This window comes from Dipodomys spectabilis, unplaced genomic scaffold (assembly GCF_019054845.1).
Source record: "Dipodomys spectabilis isolate Male_0828 unplaced genomic scaffold, ASM1905484v1 ptg000039l, whole genome shotgun sequence".
Classification (NCBI taxonomy): domain Eukaryota; kingdom Metazoa; phylum Chordata; class Mammalia; order Rodentia; family Heteromyidae; genus Dipodomys; species Dipodomys spectabilis.
Window position 1 is genome coordinate 2,521,960 of NW_024870716.1, and position 21,965 is coordinate 2,543,924.

The 21,965-nt window shown below is 50.1% G+C and overlaps 1 protein-coding gene across 2 annotated transcripts in view; it reads left to right on the plus strand.

The window, feature by feature from the left end:
* The first annotated feature begins 9,984 nt into the window (after positions 1-9,984).
* Positions 9,985-21,965, plus strand: part of Rapgef3 (Rap guanine nucleotide exchange factor 3) — a 29,004-nt gene continuing 17,023 nt past the window's right edge. Inside the window, exons 1-9 of one of the 2 annotated variants that reach the window (XM_042677570.1) lie at positions 9,985-10,221; positions 10,717-10,929; positions 18,435-18,488; positions 18,574-18,680; positions 20,082-20,203; positions 20,383-20,551; positions 21,016-21,100; positions 21,599-21,659; positions 21,756-21,832. In XM_042677570.1, the coding sequence (XP_042533504.1) occupies positions 10,216-10,221; positions 10,717-10,929; positions 18,435-18,488; positions 18,574-18,680; positions 20,082-20,203; positions 20,383-20,551; positions 21,016-21,100; positions 21,599-21,659; positions 21,756-21,832 (894 nt within the window). In that variant the 5' untranslated portion in view covers positions 9,985-10,215. Of the gene's footprint in view, positions 10,222-10,716; positions 10,930-18,434; positions 18,489-18,573; positions 18,681-20,081; positions 20,204-20,382; positions 20,552-21,015; positions 21,101-21,598; positions 21,660-21,755; positions 21,833-21,965 lie in introns of those variants that run through there. The other variant, XM_042677571.1, reaches the window with a different exon arrangement.

Sequence of the window (21,965 nt, forward strand, 5' to 3'; positions counted from 1 at the left end):
CTCCGCCATGTGGACTTCAGGTCCACACCAGGGTCTCTGCCTCCTAGCCTTTTCTAGACACTTCTAAACCTCTAGGTTATATAGGTCACCTCAGAAAATAGCTGGTGCTTCTTCTCACTTCTCCCTTGTGAGAAGGGGTCTTGCAGGCCACTTTCCTGTCAATAAACCCTTCTTTGTTCTCTGTACCTGGATGTCTGCATGGTTTTCTGGCAAAGTCCAAATAATCGAACACCTACCTTCTTGATATACTCTTGTTGTTCTAATCAGAATGAAGCTTCCAGGAGGGCAGGGGTGTTATCTTTTGTCCTGACTTGTCTGGTATATCCTGTCACACCTCCCTCTACTCTAGAGAAGACCATAGTGGCTAGTCCCCCAGCTACCTGCCTCCTTTACTTCTGTCTTCCTAGGCCTGAGATGTCAGGTGTCTAGGAAGAACTACAATAAAGAATGTCTAGATGTCAATAAAGAAGTCTCTGACTGCTGAATGCTTGTGGCTCATGCCTATTATCCTAGCTACTCAGGAGGCTGAGATATGAAGATTGTGGTTCAAAGCCAGTCTGGGCATACAGATAAAAGAGACTCATCTATAATCAACCTTTATAAAAAAAAAAAAAAGAAGAAGAAGAAGAAGTGGAGCTGTGGCTCAAGTGGTAGAGTGCTTGCCATGAGAACAAAAGCCTAGGGACAGAGCCCAGAGCCTGAGGTCAAGCCCTGGGGCTGGCACAAAAAGAAAAGAAACAAATGGAAGGAAGGAAGGAAGGAAGGAAGGAAGGAAGGAAGGAAGGAAGGAAGGAAGGAAGGAAGGAAGGAAGGAAGGAAGGAGGAGGAAGGGAGGAAAGGAGGAAGGGAGGAAGAAAAAAATTCTCTGATCTTGGCGCTAGGGGGCAGCCTTCCCCAACTTTGTGCCTTTGGCCTTAGCTGTGCTCATCTTGGTGCCTAAATTTAGATGACAAGTTCTATAAGACTCTTTTTCTAGACCTTTCTTACCTAGTTGCCCAAATCTACCTCAGATCGTGTACAATTCAAAGCTGGGGACTCTGAATATGACAGCCTAAGGCTGTGCCTGAGATGGAGGCTCATTCTTTCTTTCCCGTTTCTCCTTCCCTCCCTACAGTTCCACCTTCCTCTTGAAGCCAAGCCTGTAAGACCCCAAAGCATTCAGGGCTGGCCTAGGTTGGAGCATCAGGACCCTGTAGAGGTAGCATAGCCTCAAAATGCTGTTCCTTAGGGTTGGGGTTGCCTTCTACACATAGAAGGAGATCTGGTCACTTCTCAGAGCTAAAGTGGAACTGCTTGCAGACTGCCTTCTTGCTGAGCCCCAATTTCCTCTGCCTAGCCCCTGAAAGCCAAGAGGAAACCCCCGTCCTGCTCCCCTCATAGGACAAGATGGCTAGTAAGAAGATGCCGAGTGCAAGCAACAGACCTTTGGATAAAGGCTAAGAAGCATCGGAGGGAGGGGATGCTGTCTCCTAGGCCTCTATGCCTACCTAGAAGGACATCACAGGCCTGATTGTTCTTTGGAGACCACCTCCTGGATTGAGCTTCCAATTGCAAGTGTTTCTTTCCTTTTTCTTTTGGTGCAGGTCCTGGGGCTTACACTCAGGGCCTGAGTGCTGTTCCTGAGCTTCTTTTGCTCAAGGTTAGCACTTTACCACTTGAGCTCCACTTCCAACTTCTTGGCAATTTTTGGAGCTAAAAGTCTCATGAACTTTCCTGCCATGGCTGGCTTCGAACCACAGTTCTCAGATTTCAGGTTCCTGAATAGCAAGGATTATAGGTGTAAGCTGCCAGCATCTAGCTCTTGCCAATTTTGGGGGTGATGGAGGGTGGGGAGTTGTTGATAGATCAGGAATGCAAGGGGCATTCACAGCTCACCTCAGCATAGGGCCAAATGGGGCCTGATTCACTTGGGTGAGCCCTTGGAGCCTTCAAGGAAGAGGGGAAAAAGCCAGGCTATAGCTATGTTGGGGGAGAGAAGGAGGGAGGGCATTGATTTCCCAGAGGGCAGAGCCTGCTGAAGGGTTAGATAGGAATTTGGAGATGGAGTTGATTGAATAAATAAGTCACTTGAGACTTCTTCAATGCACGTAGATCCTGCTGGAATCCAGTAACCAGGACACTGGGTAAAGAAGGACTAGAAATAAGCCATCCACTTGTGCTTTTTCTAGAGCAGGATCCCAGAGCAGGGACCCAAAAATGGTACCCAAGGAAGGACAGAGTGACCACATCTGGTGGTTCTTCACAGAAGAGGAAGGAATAGAATCTGCCATGGGCTGGGACAGTGGGTAAAAGGTAGAGCCAGGCATCTGTTGACTGGAATGGCATAGGAAGAAAGTTATGGAAGGAAGTGGAGGTATGGCTCAAGTGATAGAGTGCCAGCTTTGAGCAAAAAAGCCAAGAAAGTGAGAAAGGCCCTGAGTTCAATTCTCAGTACTGGCACACACACACACACACACACACACACACACACACACACACACACACACACACACACACACCTCGGGATGAAGGGAGCAGGGGGGAGGCAAGAAAGAATCTATGGCAGGAGAGGGAGCATTTACTGATCCTGTTAATTCTGTAGAAGGCATTAGCCATGTAAGATGTACAGTCTTGAGCCAAGCAGAGCCTGCTGGTCTCTCACCTTCTGCCCCAAGGAGGCTTCACAGAGTAATCTGGGAGCAGAAATCTCAGTGTGTGAATGCCCGGCATGAAGCAGGGAAGGAAGGTCCAGCTAGGAGTAAGCTAGGTCTTCTGCAGAAAGAGGAGCCGGGTAGCTGCTGCTGCTGCTGCTGCTGTTCTGCCTGGCTCCCATGCCCAGCAGGGAGCCTCCACAAAGGCCTGAAGAAGCCAGGCTGAGGCAAAAACCACAGCAGTCAGAGATGATCCGATTGGGCTTCTGGGTGACCTTGCATTTGTTGTTGTTTGTTTTGTTTATGTGTGGGTACTGGGGCTTGAACTCAGGGCCTGGGCACTGTCCCTTAGCTTTTCCACTCAAAGCTGGTGCTCTACTACTTGAGCCAGAGCTTTACCTTTAGCTTTTTTTTCTTTGCTGGTTAGGTAGAGATAAGAGTGTCATGGATTTATTTGCCTCGGCTGGCTTTGAACCGCCATCTTCAGATCTCAGCCTCCAAAGTAGCCAGGATTACAGGTGTAAGCCACCAGTACCTGGCTTATCCTTGAAGTTTTTATGTAGAACGTGGGGCCTAGATTCTTTACTTCTAATGGAGCCGAAGGGCCTTGGGGAAGAGCCTGAGACTGAGGAGTAGGAAGGACTTCCTGTGTCCCTGGGGTGGGATGTCTGAGTAGCTCGCATTGCCTGTCCAACCCAGGTAAAGATGAGAGGCAAGAATGTACTGGTTTTTCCTAGTAGACATTCCAGAATTCATTTCCCATCTTTGCTTTCTTCTCTGGACCAGCCCACCCCCTTTCGTTTTATTCCTGGTTCCCAGTCTTTGTATCCTTTTCTTGGATCAGGTTCTTTCCAAAAGAGGAAATGGGCAGTGCATTTGGTGCCAGGAAGTCTTTGGACTGTGCAGCTTCCTCTCTGGCCCCAGCACTTCCGGAGTGACATTTAGGGGCGGGGTTGGGGTCTGCTCTGATGCTGGGAAGGGGCTCTTCTTCCTGGCTTGATTACCTGGTTACCCACATATCCCCAAATCTCATCCCAGCCAGTGCTCTAGATACAACTTGAGCAACCCACTGAGCATGCAAGGCAGAACTGGGAGTCTCATGAGCTGGGAGCCAGGACTCTGCCAGGACCTTTCCCTGAGGCTCCAGCGGCCACACTTGACAAATGTCAAACAGTCAGATATCTGGGAGGTCAGAGGGTTTGAGGTTCCAACAAAAGCCATGGTGCCTGTGGCTCACACTTGTAATCTTAGCTACTCAGGAAGCTGAGATCTGAGGATTGAGTTTAGAAGTTTGCCCTGGGGAGGAAGATCCATGAGACTCTTATCTCCAAGAAGCCCAAAGTGGAGCTGAGATTCAAATGATAGAGCAACAGACTTGAATGAAAAAACTAAGAGACAACACCCAGGTCTTTAGTTCAATCTCCAGAACTGGTATGTGTGTGTGTGTACGTATGTGTGCATATGTACACACATACACACACAGACACACATACACAGAGCCATGGAGTTGAGTCTAGTGTTTGGGATTGGGAACAAGGAAGGGAGGACGAGGAGGAGGAAGGGTGTGTAAGTTGAGTAAAGGTATGAGGTATAGGACTGAGGGGAAAGTCTGAGGAAAGTGGTCATAACTGGAACAGAGTGGCCATTTCAGAGCACTGAGCATTTAAGGTCAGAGGCAGAATCTTCTGGGTATTTGGTACAAACAGTCAGAGAGATAGAGAGACATTCAGACAGACATATACACACTCTCCTTGAGAAGGAGAAGCTGTCGGGTCAGGGGAGGTTTTGGAGAAAGCAGTGACTAATTTCTACACATTCATGTGACCCTAATTTTGCTAGATGGGAGACATGCTCTCTCCCTCTTGGGCACCCCCACATCTGGCCCTGTCTGTTCTGCTGCCTTGTCTTCTCCTGCCCTCGCCCTACACTCTGAACAGCACCCTCACCACAACAGATCTGTTCAGTGATTAACTCCTTGCCCCTGTCATGCATGAGAACCCCGAGCACCTGCCAAAAGAATGTGCCTTCAGGAAAGTCCCTACTGTTTTCTTTTTTCTTTTCTTTTGGTGCTAGTACTGAGGCTTGAACTCAGGGCCTGGGCACTGTCTCTGAACTTTATTGTTCAAGGCTAATGCTCTACCACTTGAGCCACAGCTCCACTTGCTGGTTAGTTGGAAATAGAGTCTCGTGGATTTTCCTGCCAGGGCTGACTTTGAACCACGAGTCTCAGATCTCAGCCTCCTGAATAGCTAGAGCTAGGATTAGAAGTATGAGTCACTAGTACCCAGCTAATGTTTCTAACTCTTGTCCAAGCAAGCTCCTTGCTGATCTTCAGTCCTATTAAGCCCAGACTGCCCCTATGTGGAGAAAGCAAGAGCCTAGCTTGCCTCTACCTCCCCCCCCCCCCCCATCAATGTCATAAATGGCTCACGAGTGACTGGATGGGACCTGTTAGTGCTAGGAAGGCTTGGCTTGGTGCCTAGCAACATTCCAGCTCCCTGCTTCTGCCCCCACCCCAGGAATGGGCAGGGGAGGAGACAGGGAACTGAACTGGAACTGCCATTGGGAGAAGGGCCATGGAAGGGCAAGGCAGAGAGACTCTGACTTCATAGATCCAGGAGGTAAAATGCAGATGAGGGGAGCTGGGTTCTCATTGCAATCTTGCCCCATTCTAGATCAGCCATGGCCAAGGTGTGAAGTCTTACTACCTTATTTCAGGGTCTGTCTCCATGCAGGCTCTTTTCTGCTGTCCTGTGAGAGGCCTATTAGTTACAAACTTCCTCCAACGTCAAATGACATGGCTGTGTTTTGAGAGGAACACCTTGTAAATGAACTGGTATACACCCGTAATCCTAGTACTTGGGGGGGGGGGCTTAAGGCAGGAGGGTCTCAAGTTTGAGGCTAGGCTGGGCTACAAATAGAGATTGTCTCAAAAAAAGGGGGGGTGGGGTAGGGAAAGGTGTTATACACATGAAAGGATCTGAGTGGAAGGCAAAATGTGAGACCTTAACATGTTTTTTATTTTTGTTTTGGGGTGATTTTTTTAGGGGGGGAAGGGAGGCACAGAAAGAGAGGGAGGAAAGGTGAACAAATGCAATCATACTATTCAGTATACACTATGTGGAAAATGAACTATTTAATTTGTGGGCAGGGATGGGAAGGAGAAGCTAGAGAAAAGTGAACCATGAGGTGACATTGTCCAAAAAAATAATAATGTACACATTACCTGGCTTATGAAATGATAAGCCCTGTAAACAACACCTTAATAACAATAAAAGTATATTCAAAATGTGAGACCTTATCCAATATAAGTAAATAATAAGTACACATGTAAATAAAAGCTAAAAGGGGCTGGGGGCTAGGCTTAAGTAAGTGGCAGAGTGAATTCCTAGCAAGTTCAGCTCTTGAGTTCAAACCTTTGTACAACCAAAAACAAACAAAAAACGCACTGGGCACTGGTGTTTCATGCCTATAATCCTAGCTACTCAGGAGACTGAGATAGGATGATAATAGTTCAAAGCCAGCCTGAGCAGAAATGTCTGTGAGACTCTTATCTTCAATTAGCTAGCAGAAGCTGGAAGTAGAGGTGTGGCTCAAATGATAGAGCACCAGCGTTGAGTGAAAAAGCCAACGTAGAGCTCGAGACTCTGAGTTCAAGCCCCAGTACAATAAAGAAAAGACCTGGAAAATCAGCCCTTTTCACTCCCACGCTTTCCTGCTCCCTGCAGGAAATAGGCTCATAGCAGGCCCAGCTCATTTCTATATTTCTCCTGTATATCATCTCCACCCAAGCATCTGCTTTATGCCATTCTCTGGATTGGGTAGGGAGACCCAGGCAGATTAGTGTGTTGGGGAGATAATTAGTGTGTTAGAGAGAAAATTCCAATAGGCTCTGTGTTCCTGCAGTTTTGGGACAGCGTCGACTGCCCAAGATTTCCAGCAGAGTGCCTGCCACCTACAGTTAATAGCTTGAGATGAAGCTGAGAGTCTTTAAAGATGCCAGTGACATCACATGGGAAGAAGGCCATGCTAAGAGCAGCCATCGAGATAAGAGTGAAGGAGAGCATGTTGTTATATAAGGCAGTGCTTAGGCCTATGTGCTCTGCCTGAGCCTAAATCTTACCACTGTGCTAGCCTGGTGAGCTCAGGCAGCTACTTGACTTCACCTCTCTGTGCATCAGTTTCCTCACTTGCAAATAACAGTCCTTGGAAGGCTAATGGATAACGATAAGCCACTGTTGGTTCATGCCTATAATCCCTAGCTATTCAGAAGGCTGAGATCTCCAGGTTCAAAGCCAGCCTGGCAGCAAAGTCCATGAGGCTCTTATCTCCAATGAGCCAGCAAAAAGCCAGAAGTGGAGCTGTGGTTTAAGTGACAGAGTGCTAGCCTTGAGGGGAAAAGCTAAGGGACAGTGCCCAGGCCCCCAGTACTGGCACAAACAAACAAACAAACAAAGAACAACAACAAAGACTTCAAGGATGAATGAGCAATACCAACACAATCATGCTGAGCACAGCAAGTGCTGGAGATCACCCCTGGGCTATAGTACTTGTAGTGGGGGTGGGAGGAACAGAGGGACACAAGAGATATGCCATTGGCTGAACCAACTAGACTTGGTGCCTGATTGGATGTGAGAGAAGGAGGGACCTGCTATACAGGTTCACTGCCTCTTGGCCTCCCTTCCTCCTTCCTCCCTTCCTTTTTTACCCCTCATAAGACAAAGTTCACATTTCTTTCTTTCCTTCTCTTTTCTTTTTCTTTTTGGTGGCACTGAGGCCTTACACACCTTAGGCAAGTGCTCTCCCTCCCTTCCTTTTTGTGTCAGTACTGGGGCTTGAACTCAGGGCCTGGGTACTGAGTTCCTTTAGCTTTTTCTGCTCAAGACTGGTGCTCTACCACTTGAGCTATAGTTCACTTGTAGCTTTTTGGGGGGCTGGTTATTGGAGATAAAAAAAAAATCTCATGGACTTTGCTGCCCAAGATGACTTCAAACTGCAATCCTCAGATACCAGCCTCCTGAGTGTCTAGGATCACTGGTGTGAACCACTGGTATCCTGCTTTCCTTGTCTTAGCGTCCTTTATTAGGAGGTAGGCAGTGGGGTCTCCTCTTTCTAAAATCAATTGCAGTGCAGCCTGAGGTTAAGTACAGCCAGACAACCTGGAGTCAAGCAGCCCAAACTCTTATCACTTACTTTAACATTTCTGAGCCTCAGTTTCCCAATGTGCAATGAGTGCCTATTTCATAGGATTATGGTGAGGATGAAAACATGGAAAACACGTAGCAAAATTGCTAGACACAGGGTTAGCCTTTGTGGCTCTCCTAAAAGGTCCCCAGGTAAGGAAATACCCTTTGTCACTTTGCCAGTGTTTTTCCCACCTGTTTTTCTCCAAGAAAAGGCAACAGAAATAGGAAGTAAGGGACACTTCCCATCCCACAGCCCTTCCCAGGAAATTCTCCCAAGAGACTTTCTAGGTCAGGTCACTGTCCCCTGCAAACTGAAAACTTTACTACTCCACCCTACCCACCCTTCAGCTTTTCTGCAAGCATACCTGAGACTCCCAGCTTATCTTTATTTTTCCCCCCCTATCAGTAGCCTAGCTATTCTTCTAAATTTTAGGAACTTGGGCTAGATTCATTGTCAGGCTCCCCTCCTTCTCTGGAGTGCCACTGAATATTCCACTAGTGTTACTCCAAATGTGGACCCAGTAAATGACCTGGATGTTCATTCAAAGTACAGATTCTTGCCAGGCACTGGTGGTTCATGTCTGTAGACTTAGCTACTCAAGAGGCTAAGAAATGAGGATTGAGGTTTAAGGCTATCCCAGGCAGGACAGTTCCTAAGGCTCTTATCTCCAATGAATCACCAGCCTTGAGTAAAAAATCTGAGAGACAATGCTCATTAGTGAGATATTTGCTTCCCTGACCAGGCAGGATCAAATGACAGTAGGAAAATAGAAGAGAAGGCGAGAAAAAAAATAACCGAATCCTAGAACACTGGAGAAGCCTTGTGCCTTCTATTTTAAACCCTCATTATCATTCTGAGCAATTATGGGATACCATGAAAGTCGCTGTCCATGGGTCACAGTCTCTGAACTCTTGGAAGGATAAAAGGGGAGAAGACGGCTTCACTGAGCCAACTGTGATGGAGTCTGAGGCCCAGAGAGTGGTGGGACCCCCTAGGTACTGGGCCTGAGAGCAGAATGCTGGAGTCCAGGCTTCTGCTTCACTGATTCTTGGTGGTAAGGACCAGGGCCCTTAGAACTGTGTCTGTTCTCCAAGGGCCACAAGGGCCTTCATCATCCATCCATCCATCCATCCATCCATCCATCCATCCATCCATCCATCCACCCACCTACCCACTTATCCATCTATCCATCCATCCATCCACCCACTTGTCCATTCCTTCATCCATTCATCCATCTTCCCACCCACCCACCCACTTGTCCATCTATCTATCCATCCATCCATCCATCCATCCATCCATCCATCCATCCATCCATCCATCCATCCCCCACTTGTCCATCCCTTCACCCATCCATCCATCTACCCATCCACCAAAACCATCTGTGCATCTATCTATCTATCCATTCATCCATTCACCCACCTGTTTCACTATCCATCCATCCATCCTTTTTTTTTTTTTTTCTTCAGAGCTGAAGGACCAAACTCAGGGCCTTGAACTTCCCAGGCAAGTACTCTTCCACTGGCCTAAATCCCCAACCCCCCTCCACGGTTCTGTTTGTCCATCCATTCCATCCATTGATCCACCCACCCATCCATCCTATCCCTTTACCTCTCAGTCCGTCAGTTCCTCCACTCCTGCCTCAATTTCCCCTCAGGTGCCCTGTGCGTGCATCTGGGAAGGCAACAGTGGGGAAGATCGGCAGCGGGATTCCCCGCGGGAAAGCTGCCCAGTCCCTCCCTCGGGCTGCTGGAGAGACCCTGAACTCAAACAGGAGGCTGGACGTCCCCTGGCCGGGAAGTGGCCCCAGCCCGGATTTCCCTCCCGGGTGCGGCCCCCACAATGACTCACCCCTTCCCCCCTTTCCTCTGATTTCCTTGTTTGCATTTCTCCTCCCGGCCACGTGGCGGCCAGCTTGGCCCCTCTTCGCCCCTAACTCCTGGCACCCCAGCGGCTGCGTTCACCCCTAGGGCCGCTCCCATGCACTAGGGTTTCTCGGGCTCCTCTGCCCGTGCCCGCCCTTCCTTCCACCCTCCCCTTCGGTAATTCCGGGCGCTTCCTCCCCGCCCCCTCGGCTGGTCCGGGGAGGGGCGCGGGGCGGGCTGGGCCAGGGGGTGTGACAGCTCCCGCCCGGCCCAGTGCCAGCTGCAGCCTCGCTTGGGCGCCCGGTGCCAGCTGGCTCTTTCGTCCCGGCTCGGGGGCTCCTAGTCACTGGGGAGTGTGTGTGGGGGGGTGTCCCCCACACCCCCCAGCCCTCGACTCATTCAACACGGGGTGGCCCCTGCATCTTGCTTTCTGGAATTCAGAACTGGTTCTGTTCACTGCCCGCCCCCCCACCCCACTCCGGATTTAGGCGACACCCCTCCAGGCTCCAACGGAGGTGAAGCTTACACGAAGAACCATGAAGGTGGGTATGGTTGGGAGGGTTGGTCAGGGAGGAGCAAGCGAGAGAGAAGAAGCTGACCCGGTGGGGAGTTTGGGTGGGTGTAGGGGAGGGAGGAGGGGAGGGAGGTTGGAGCCAAAGCTGAATTTCTGGGGCATCCAGTGAGCCCACAGTTTCATGTTGATGGGAGGGGGGGTGCAAATCCTTGCCAGGGACTTTGAACAATGGAGAGAGGCAGAATTCTAGAGAAGTCTGAGGAAGAGGCCTGGTCTTCTTCTCTGGAAGCCAGCTGGAGACCCCCCCCCACCCCCCTAATTGTACCAGGCCTGCGGGCTGCACTCCAGCAAAGGTCTTCCTGTCCCTCCTCCCCGGGCTGCTGGAAGGGTTTGTAGCACCTCCGCCTGACCAGCCCCAAGGAGTCTAAGGAAGTCTTATCTGCCCAGGACAGCTGCGTTGAGATCCTGCTCTTGCCCAATCCCCTCTCTATGGCTGTCCACCTTCCTCCTCTCCATATCACAGGTGGGCTGGCCAGGTGAGAGTCGCTGGCAGGTGGGCCTGGCTGTGGAGGACAGTCCAGCACTGGGAGCACTGCAGGTGGGGAGTCTCCCTGACGTTGTCCCGGAGGGGTCACTGCTGGAAATGGTGCTGAAAAGAATGCACCGGCCCAGGAGCTGTTCCTATCAGCTGCTGCTCCAGCACCGGCGACCCAGCCGTATCCAGGGCCTTCGCTGGGTGAGTACCCACACCCACATCCCCATGCTAGGCCAGGTATAGGGCTGGAAAGGAAGTCTGGGATGCTGGTGGGCCAACTTGCTCTGGGAACAGTGAGGGGTATTGCTGGGGTGGGTAGAGGGTGTGAAAACCTGGCCTCAGATACCTGTGGGTGTTTCACATAGTAGCTGTGTGTGTGTGTGTGTGTGTGTGTGTGTGTGTGTGTGTGTGTGTGTGTGTGTGTAGTGCTCCTATTCCAGTATTGGGGAAAGAAGGAAGGGTTATTGTGTCCATCCCGGGGACTTGAACTCAGGACATGGGCGCTAATGCTCTACCACTTTGAGCCACAGCTCCACTTTTGGCTATTTGATAGTTAATTGGAGATAAGATTCTCTCAAGAATCTCAAAGCCAAGCTGGCTTTGAACCCTGGTCCTCAGATCTCAGCTTCCTGAGTAGGCTAGGATTACAGGGGTGAGCCACCAGGGACTGCTGGCTCATTGCCTCTGTGTGCTAGGCATTGAGGTAAGGCATTGTGTGTTCTCTCTGGGTTGGGGTAGAAGATGGGTGAGGGAGGGTCAGGTCAAGTGGAGAGGGAAGTAAAGCTTAGTTACTGATCTTGACACGTCACCGTGGCAACATTTGCTTTTAGTGAACAATTGAACAGGGCCGAATCTGCTTGTGAATCTTGGACACTGCTTGTTTCCTGACTTGTAGGGTGGGGGACTTGGGAGGATTCTGATAAGTTTGGAGCTGATGAATGGAGATGGGGGCAGCAAGAATGGGGAGCCAGGGAGGGAAGGGGACTTTTATCCCAGTCACCGGGGAGCCTCTTACATCCCACTCAGCAGGCTTAAGAGCTGCTTTCCCTGAGAGTCAGCGAGGTGTGCTCTGTGCCCCCCCTGAGTGCATTTGTGGGGGGGGAAGATGAGGGCACAGAAGTGGAGGCAGGAGCAAGCAGGTGACAAACTTGAGAATTCAATGTTCAAGGAGCAAGTCACTGTGTGTGTGTGTGTGTGTGTGTGTGTGTGTGTGCGCGCGCGCGCTCGTGCACATATGCACACATACCAGTATTGAGGCTTGAACTCAGGGCCTGTGTGCTGTCCTTTATTTATTTTTTTTGCTCCAGGCTAGAGCTTTACCACTTGAGCCACAGCTCTATGTCTGGCTTTTTGCTGGTCTCATAGACTTTCCTGCCAGGACTGGCTTTGAACCATGATCCGTAGAGCTCAGCTTCCTTGAGTAGTTGGGATTATAGACATGAGCTACAGCAGCCAGCACCTAGCCAGGCAAGTCACTTTGAATAGGAAAACCACCGCCATCTCCTTCCTCTTCCTCATCTTGTCCAATCGCCTTTTCGATGTACTGAAATAGGAGGCTGGGTGGGGGAAACAGAGACCCTCAAGAGGAAGATGTTTGTGGTAGGAACTCAGTGAGGATTCCAGATGTGTATCACACCTCTCTGCAGTCCCCCTCTTCCCTACAGTCATCCTGACCAGATCCTCTGGGGTCTGATCTTGCTCCCCAACAGGGGAGCAAGGGTCATGGCTGTTGCCACTGCTGGGAGCCAATGGGCTGGAACCCTCCCTCCCATCTTCCCTCTTAGGCTATAATTACTTGTGCATTTCCTGTCCTCTTCCCAGCTTGGGGAGGCAAGGTAGCTGGAGGGAGGGAGAAGGTCAGGTACCAGGACAATGAGGTCACTGGAGGATCTCCAGGGACCCAAAGTCTGGAGTGGGGAGGTGGAGGAGGCCGCCTGGCTGTCTCCGGACTCCCCTGAGCTCAGAATTGAAGGGCCAGTTTGGAGTAGGAGGCCGGAAGGGTGGGGGTAAGAGTTGCTGGAGAGTGAAGGAGGTCAAAGGCATAGAAGGAAGGCTCCTCCCCTTCCAGGTGTTGGGGAAGCAAAGGATTATGGTGTGTGTGTGTGTGTGTGTGTGTGTGTGTGTGTGTGTGTGTGTGTGTGTGTGTGTGTGTGTGTGTGTTGGGGGTGGAGGGCTAGAGGCAAGCTGGGGGCACAGGAGTGGGGTTATTTCAATCCATCTCTCTTAGGTTTTAAGGATGGATTGTGGATGTCTGTGAGCCTTCACCTTTTACCTCTTTTTTTTTGTTTTTTGTTTTTGTCACTTGTGGGGCTTGAACTCAGGGCCTGGACACTGTCTCAGAACTTACTTCAGCTCAAGGCTAGCACTCTAGCCTTCTGGTTTTCTGGTGGTTAATTGGAGAGAAGAGTCTCACAGACTTTCTTGCCTGGGCTGGCTTTGAACTGCAGTCTTCAGATCTCAGCCTCTTGATGACAGGCATGAGCCACTAGTTCCTGGCTCACTTTTGACCATTTGATGCCTTTTTGTCCATAAAGTGCTCTCAAGAGGGAATGTGCACCCTAAAAGGGGGTGAACTCAGAGTCCAGGAGCACAGAGCTGGGGTGGTTTTTGTTTTGTTTTTACTCCACACCTACCTCTTAGAAAACTCAGTAGTATTCTATCAATCTTCTAGACTCCCACACCTGAAGCATTCTCTCCTAGACCAGGATAAGAGAAATGAAAATCAAACAAAGACAAGAGAAAAATGAAAACAGTACAAGAAGAAGGCTTAAGGTTGGGTGCAGATACAATTGGGGCCAATGTAGCCTTCGGATGGGATAAAGGCATCTGTAGAAACTATGAGGGAGAGAGGAGTTCTTGTTTGATGGTTGTTTAGGGGTGGAGGAAGGATCAAAGTGATCTCTGGTGGGCTGCACATGCTCAGGAGCCTAGCACGCTATTCATCAGGTGACCATTTCTGGAGAAGGGTGGCCCTGTTCTCTAAAACCAAAGACATGAGTTCATCCAGTCTGTCGAAATAATGGCAGTAGCTAAGACCGAAAGACTGCCTAATTCCACATACTGTTTATTATGAGCGCTTCCCTCTAGCCTATAGAACAATAGCTCTCAACAGTGGGATGGAATAGGCCCTAATGTTTTCTTCTCCATGTTATAGCTGTGAAAATGGAGGTTCAGTGAGAGTTGCAGAGCTGCAAGTGACAAAGCTAGGCTTTGCCCCATCCCAGGAAGATAAATCTGGCTGTGAAGTTCAAGTTTTTGTGAGGTTTCTTCAGTTTGTTTGTACCGACCCTGGGGCTTGAAATCAAGGCCTGAGAGCTGTCTCTGAGTTTTTGTGCTCAAAGCTAGTGCTCTATCGCTTTGAGCCACAGCCCCATGTCTTGCTTTTTGGTGGGTCATTGCAGATAAGCATCTACCAACTTTTCTGCCTGGGCTAGCTTTGAACTGTCATCCTCACATTTCAACCCCCTGAGTAACTAGGATTACCAGTGTGAGCCATGGGTACATGGCTTCACTGTGTCCTCTGTAGCTGACCCCCAGGTCAAGCCTATGAAACCCCATGCATCTTTCCCTGTCCACCACACACAGCCTCGCTTGGGACTTTAGCCATGACCAAGGGAACTGGTCTGACAGGTCCCCATACCATCTGGCTCTATGCCTGTCCCTCTAGCCTGGCTATGACATTCGCTGACAGGTTGGCAAGGTGGGGCTGGCCACCCATAGCACCTCCTCTTCCACCCGGAATCTTCCTTGTCTGGAAATAAGCCACCTTGGCCCATACCAGCTGAGAACCTCCACATGACCTCAGGGTTATTAGATGAGCTATGCAACAACATATATTTGCATGTGTTGGGGGTGGTTAGTACCCATCATAAAATAATAAAATTTGTAGTTATTTAACATTTAGGAATCACATACTACAAGATAGACACTGAGGTATATGCTTTCTATTATTAACTCTTTTTATTTTTTGTCAGTTGTGGGACTTGAGCTCAGGGTTGGGGCACTGTCCCTGAGTTGCTTTATGCTTAAGGCTAATGCTTTACTCCTGTGAGCCACAACTGCACTACTGGGTTTCTGGTGGTTAAATGGAGATAAGAGTCTCACAGACTTTCCTGCCCAGGCTGGCTTTGCACCATGATCATCAGATCTCAGCCTCCTGTGTAGCGAAATTTATAGGTATGAGCCACCAGTAGGTGTGTGTGTGTGTGTGTGTGTGTGTGTGCATGCATGTGTGCACACACTAGTTCTGAGGCTTGAACTCAGGCCAGGGTGCTATCCTTTAGCTCTTTTGCCCAAGGCTAGTGCTCTCCCACTTCTACTTCCAGCTTTTTGCTAGTTAGTTGGAGGCAAGAGTCTTCCAGATTTGTCTGTCTGGGCTGGTTTCAAACCAGGATCCTCAGATCTCAGCCTCCTGAGTAACTAGGATAACAGGTGTGAGCTACAAGCACCCAGCTTTATTAACCCATCTGATCCTTACAATAACCCTGTGGGCTAGGCACTAGTATTTTCCTTTACCTCCCTTTTACAGATGAGGAAACTGAAGCTTAAATCGTCCTCTTAACGTTGCACAACCAGGTTGTAATAGGAGAATCAGAATTCAAACTCAGGCTTTTGGAGCCCATTGAGGCTAAACACTAGTCTCCCTCTAGCCCATTCCCAGAGGCCCGAATGGATGCAAACATTGTTGGGGCCCAGATGGACCAAGCCTAATTCTATTAGCCTCTGGTAGTCCAGCTGACTTCACTCATGGAACATTCCTGAAGGCAGAACACTTGTGTTGTCTTCCGGTCTAGGACACTCTGTGTGGGGGCCGGGGGGATCCTTGAGGGTAGATGCTATGGGCATTTTGGGTAGCCAAGATTGTGAGCTTTGGAGCCAGACAGGCATGAGTGTGAATGCTGTTTACCAGTGGTCATGGCAGTTATGTAACCTCCTTTCTTTCTAGCTGTGAAATAAGATACAAACACTTACACAGGCTCAGCATGGGTAGCAGTCAGGGAGAAGAATCTTCCATTTCTAAGTCGTCCTGGGACTCTGGCCAATTACTTCAGCAATACGGGCTTCTGCTTTCCTTGGAAAAATAGGATGACTTTAGGTAGCATCCACAAGCCCCCTTCTCCGACCCTCTCATGCCCATCCCTTGGGATGGGACAGGAAATGCCCAGTCTTGGCCACATGACCTCCCCTCCTAGGTCACAATAATACCAGGAAGGGAGCTGGAGCTGGAAGCTTGGGGTTGTGAGCACCAGCTAAGAGCTCAGGGCAGGGACTGGGGTGACCTGGGCATTTTGACATGAGCAACAAGAACTCATTAGCACTCAGGCACTGTTTGTTCCGACACAGGGGGGCTGGCTGGGTAGCATTCCTGCCCTTCCTCCCTTCCTGACTCCTCCTCCTTCTCATTTCCTGTCCTCAAGTCCCCAGGGCTCTGTATCTGGCACTGGATTGGGCCCCATGACCCGGGCAGGGATACCCTTGGGACACCTACTGACTTCCGCCCAGCCCTGGGCTGGGAGCCCATGCACACCAGACCTCAAATTTCTGCTTTGGCATGGTGGCGTGATGCCTATCATTAGGGGCCTGCCAGGGGAGGAGACTCAGGTTCCAGCTCTGCAACCAAGTCCCGTCGCAAGGCTCTGAGTGCATGGAGGAAATCGGGAAAGGAGAGAGGAAGGGAAGCTAGAAGAAACAGGCAGGTACGGCGGAGTAAGGCTGAGAATGCCACAACTGTGGGAAGGAATTTGAGGTTACTGATCGCTGGCTGGCATTCCCAAGGGCTGACTTACCCAGGACCCTTCATCTCAAGACTCTTGTTTCTACCTGTGTCACAGAGACCAGATGACACCTGCTTGGCTTATTTCACACCTGACTCGTGTATGTGTGTGTGTGTGTGTATGTGTGCACATGTGCTTGTGCATGTGCTGGTACTGGGGCTGGAACTCAGGGCTTCACACTCTTGCTTGGCTTTTCCACTCGAGACTGGTGCTCTACCATTTGAGTCACAGCTCCACTTCTGGCTTCTGTTGGTTAATTGGAGATATGCGTCTCATGGGTTTGTCTGCCTGGGGCTAGCTTGGAACTGAGATCCTCAGATCTCAGCCACATGAGTAGCCAGGTTGACAAGTGTAAGCCACCAGCTCCCACATTTGATTGTTTTGATTATGTCTTTATTATCTTTAGGTAGTTGTACAAAGGAGTTGCCATTCAACAGAGCAGTTTATGAATACAAGGCATCTTGACTGATATCTGTCTCCCTTCACCATTTTCCCCCATCCCTCCTAACCCAACCCCTCCCCCAGCTTAAATATTATTATTAAGTGGTTGTACACGTGAGTTACAATTGTATAAGTCAAATTATGAGTGCAATGTTTCTTGATCAATGTCAAACTTTTTTTTTTTAAAAGCAAGTTAGTGAACATGTTTCACAAAGGCAGGTGCTCTGCCTTTACTAGGGCTTGTTGAGGAGCGGCCATTCTCAGGAACTGTCAAAAAATTCCATTATTCTCAGGTGGCTGTTAAAAAGGAAGGCAGTGTGGGCTTTCATGGATCCCTGGTTGCTGGATCCCAGCCCCCACCCCCCCACCCCGTGCAACTGAGTTGTTGCTATAATAAACTCTGTCTTCCTGAGTCTGTCCTGTAGGCTATCAAGGCCTTACTCATGCTTCCAAGTTTATGGACTTGCAGCATCTTGCAGAAGAAAGAAGTTTCCAGCAAGTAGCCCCACCCTGTGCTTCCCTGATGAATAATAATAGTGGCGTGTATACACAGCCATATGCCGGGCAATGGTTTAAATATTCAGTACGTATTGATTCACATGCCCCTTCCAGAAGCATTGTTAGAGCTTTACAGGTCATCTACATGAGGAAACTGACATTGGGACAGACTAAATCACTTGTTAGGGTCAGGCCACTAGGAAACAGAGGAGCAAAGATCTGAATATAGGAATCTGACTCTGGAATTTGTGCTATTAACTACCAGGCTGAACAAAGGCCCAATGGGGGGCACAAGACCCACATAGTTCTATGGTATGGTGGAGAAGCTAGGCCTGGGGCCTTGGCCTGTGGTCTCTGCCTATGAGTGGGTGTCCCAGCCCTTTGGTCTTCATATGTGTGTGTGTGTGTGTGTGTGTGTGTGTATGTGTGTGTGTGCAGCACTGGAGCTTGAACTCAGGGCCTGACCACTATCCTTTAGCTTTGTCACTCAAGGCTGGTGTCTAACACTTAAGCCACAGCTCTACTTTGTTTTTGTTTGTTTGTTTGTTTTGGTGGCTAATTGGAGATAAGAGTCTCTCCGGTTCTGAGGCTGGCTTTGAACTGTGATCACCAGATCTCAGTCACCGCAGTAGCTAGGATTACAGGCCTGAGCCTCCAGAACCTAGCTGGGTCTTCTTATCCTTCATCCTCATCCTCCTTCCTATGTTGTCATTCCTTCCCTGACATGGGGGCGTTTCCCTGGCTGCCTGCACACCCCTGGGCTGTCACCTATAGGGACAGCGTGGGTGGGCATGGAAGGAAGAACAGGACCTGCTGAAGAGGGGTAGAGAAGAGGGGGTACCTGCCACACAGCGTAGATAGCAAGTCTCTATTTGTCAGATGTGTGTGGGGCCAGGAATGGAGTAAGCAAAGCTGAGGGTGAGTGGGACAGGGAGCGTTTCCACAGCTATATTTGAAGCACTGGCACTGACCTGTGCACTCTCTGCTGCCTAGACACCGCTCACGAGCAGCGAGGAGTCCCTGGACTTCAGTGTGAGCCTGGAGCAGGTACAGAACAGGGGTGGAGCGGGGAAGGGGGCGGCAGGATGAAGGTTCCAGGGTCTGAGCCAGCCATGTCCATCCTCCTTTTAAGGCCTCCACAGAGAGGGTGCTCAGGGCTGGGAAACACCTGTACCGGCATCTGCTAGTCACCTTTCCAACACTCATCCGTGACCGGAAGTACCACCTGCGGCTCTATCGGTGAGTGGAAGGGGGCCTGCCTGCCTCTGATCACCCCCATTATTAATTTGTGTATGTGTGTGTGTGTGTGTGTATTTGTGAGTGTGTGCATGCGTACTTCCATGCTTGCTTGCTGATATTGGGACTTGAACTCAGAGCCTTATACTCTTGCTTGGCTTTTTAAAATTTTGCTCAAGACTAGTACTCTACCACTTGAGCCACATTTCCAGCTTTGTGCTGATTAATCGGAGTCTCATGGACTTTCCTGTATGTGCTGGCTTTGAACTGTAATCCTCAGATCTCAGTCTCTGGGAGTAACTAGGATTACAGGAGTGAGCCACCTGGCCTACACCCATGGTTTTCTCTTTGCCATTTTAAGCATCTGTGCCTAGACCTGATCTGGGCTTGGATCTGACCCACCCTTCCTTGCTTCCTTGCTTCCTTCCTTCCTTTCTTCCTTCCTTCCTTCCTTCCTTCCCTCCTTCCTTCCTTTCTCCCTCCCTTCCTCCCTCACTCCCTCCCTTCCTTCCTTTCCCCTTCCTTCTTTCTTTCTTTTCAAATTTTCTATCATTATAAAGGTGATGTACTGAGGGCTTACAGTTACATAAGTCAGATAAAAGGTACATTTCTTTTTGGACACTGTCACCCCTTGCTTTACTCTCTCCCAGGTTTTCCCTTCCATCCCTACCCACAAGTTGTATAGTTCATTTCCTGCATAGTGTCCAGTGAGTTCCACTGCTGCATTTGTTCACTCTTTGTCCCTCAATTTCTGTGCTCCCCTTACACTCCAAGACAGAGAAACAAACAAACAAGACAAAAAGAAAATAAAACCAAAAACAGCGACAAAGAAAAAGCTTCTTGTTTCCATTTCCTAGAGTTCATTTTGATAAATATTATTTTATATGACCAGAGGCACATAGGCATTGTGCCTTTGTGTTCCTCTCCTAAGAGTATCTTCCTTTGGTCTCACTGTGTATGAATGCCTAGAGTCCTGTATAATTCATTGTGCCCAGTATATTTTAGATCTGGCTTCTGCATATGAGAGAAAATATGGTGCTGTTTGTCTCTCTGAGTTTGGCTTACCTCACATGACTTGATTTGCTCTAGGTCCATCCATTTCCCTGACTTTTGCCTTTCTTTTTTCTTTTTTCTTTTTTTGAGGGGGTTCGGTTGTGGAGCCTGAACTCTGGGCCTGGGCGCTGTCCCTCAGCTCTTCAGCTCAAGGCTAGTACTCTACCACTTGAGCCACAGCACCACTTCTGGCTTTTTTTCTTTTTGCTTATGTGGTGCTGGGGAATGGAACCCAGGGCCTCATGCATGCAAGGCAAGCGCTCTACCACTGAGCCACCTTCCCAGCCCTGACTTTTGCCTTTCTGATGGTGTTGATCCTACTCCCCTTTCTCCTCTTCCCACTTCCTACAGGCAGTGCTGCTCTGGCCGGGAGTTAGTGGACGGGATCTTGGCACTGGGGCTTGGTGTCCATTCACGGAGCCAAGCTGTGGGCATCTGCCAGGTGCTGCTGGATGAAGGTGCCTTATGCCATGGTGAGCCTGAGCCCCAGTGGGATACCAGGGCCAGGGCAGACCAGGGAAGTAGGCCTCACAGGGGCTGGGGGTGGGCTGGGGGTGGGCTGGGGAGGCAGTAAGCATCACAATGAGGACCATATTACCTACATGGCTTCAATTTCCTCTCTTCCATCACACCTGGGCCTCCATCCCCCCAGTGAAACACGACTGGACCTTCCAGGACCGAGAGGCCCAGTTTTATCGGTTTCCTGGGCCAGAGCCAGAGCCTGCAGGAGCCCATGAACTGGAGGAGGAGTTGGTAGAGGCAATGGCCCTACTGTCCCAGCGGGGACCCGATGCCCTGCTCACGGTGGCACTTCGAAAGCCGTGAGTCACTTACTGCATCCCTGAACCCAGGTCCCTTGTGAAGTTCAGATCCCATGTCTAAGAGGAAGGGAGACACCAGGAAACAGAAGCCCTGAGTTCTGGTGTGGTAGTCTGGCCTTGTGATGGGTCCGTGCAGTTGGGTTGTGGAGAAGGCAGGTAGATTGGGGTTCAAATTCCAGCCTGAGCAGCTAGCGACTCACTGAGTGACCTTGGGCCTTTCCATGGCAGCTTCCCCTTCTAGCCAGAATAATAGTGCTCGCGTCATAAGACTGGTGTGAGGGCAGAGGGAAACCATGCGTGAAAGGTATCTGGCATCAGGGCTCACGCCACAAAGGTTAGCCCAGTATTGATAACGATCGACAGCATTCATGGGCTCCAGGCCCGAGGCGGGTGGGTGGATGGGTGGTTGGCACTGGCTGCTCTGCTGGCCCCACACCACAGCCCATGTGTCGCTGTACCTGCAGCCCAGGTCAACGCACCGATGAGGAGCTGGACCTTATCTTTGAGGAACTGTTACACATCAAGGCCGTGGCTCACCTCTCCAACTCGGTCAGTGCGCTTTGCCCACTCTGCTAGCCAGGCCTGTCCTGTTCCCCAGGACCTCCTCTTCCAGTTCTATCCTAGGGACTCCTTGCCGGGCTGTCTTCCCCTCATCTGAGGCTTGAATTTGAACTCAGGGCCTAAGCCCTGTCGCTTTTTTTTGTTTTGTTTTGTTTGCTCATAACTGGCACTCTACCACTTGAGACACAGCTCTACTTCCAGTTTCTTGCTGACTAATTGGATAAGAGTCTCGTGGACTTTTCCTGCCTGAGTTCACTCTGAGCTGTGATCCTCAGATTTCAGCCTTCTGAGAAGCTGGGATTGCAGGTGTGGGCCATCGGCTCCCAACTCATTTCCTTCTCTAGCAAAGTCTCTGCCATATCCCAGGCATGCCTGGCTCAGCCACATCTCTGTTCCCTAGTGCTCTTTGAATCTGCCCAACCTGGACCTTCTTGACTAGAGCTTGCTGCCACTGACACCCTCTCGCCCATCCCTTCTCATCCACAGGTGAAGCGGGAATTAGCAGCTGTTCTGCTTTTTGAACCGCACAGCAAAGCAGGCACCGTGTGTAAGTCAGGCTGGGCAGAGGGTCCTGGACCAGGCAGGGACCATGGCGGTGAGGTGGATGACAGTAAGGACCTTGTCTGATCTGTGCTTCTTTCAGTGTTTAGCCAGGGGGACAAGGGCACCTCATGGTACATTATCTGGAAGGGGTCTGTCAATGTGGTGACCCATGGTAAGGTGAGTCCTCCTTCCAGCCCACCCCCTCCTCCCCACCAGGTTTATGTCCTCGTGCTTTAGCCAGTCCCTGGCTGCTGATCCTGTCTGGGCTCTCCTGGAAAGGGCTGGGGGGGGCGGGCGCGGGTAGTGGGGA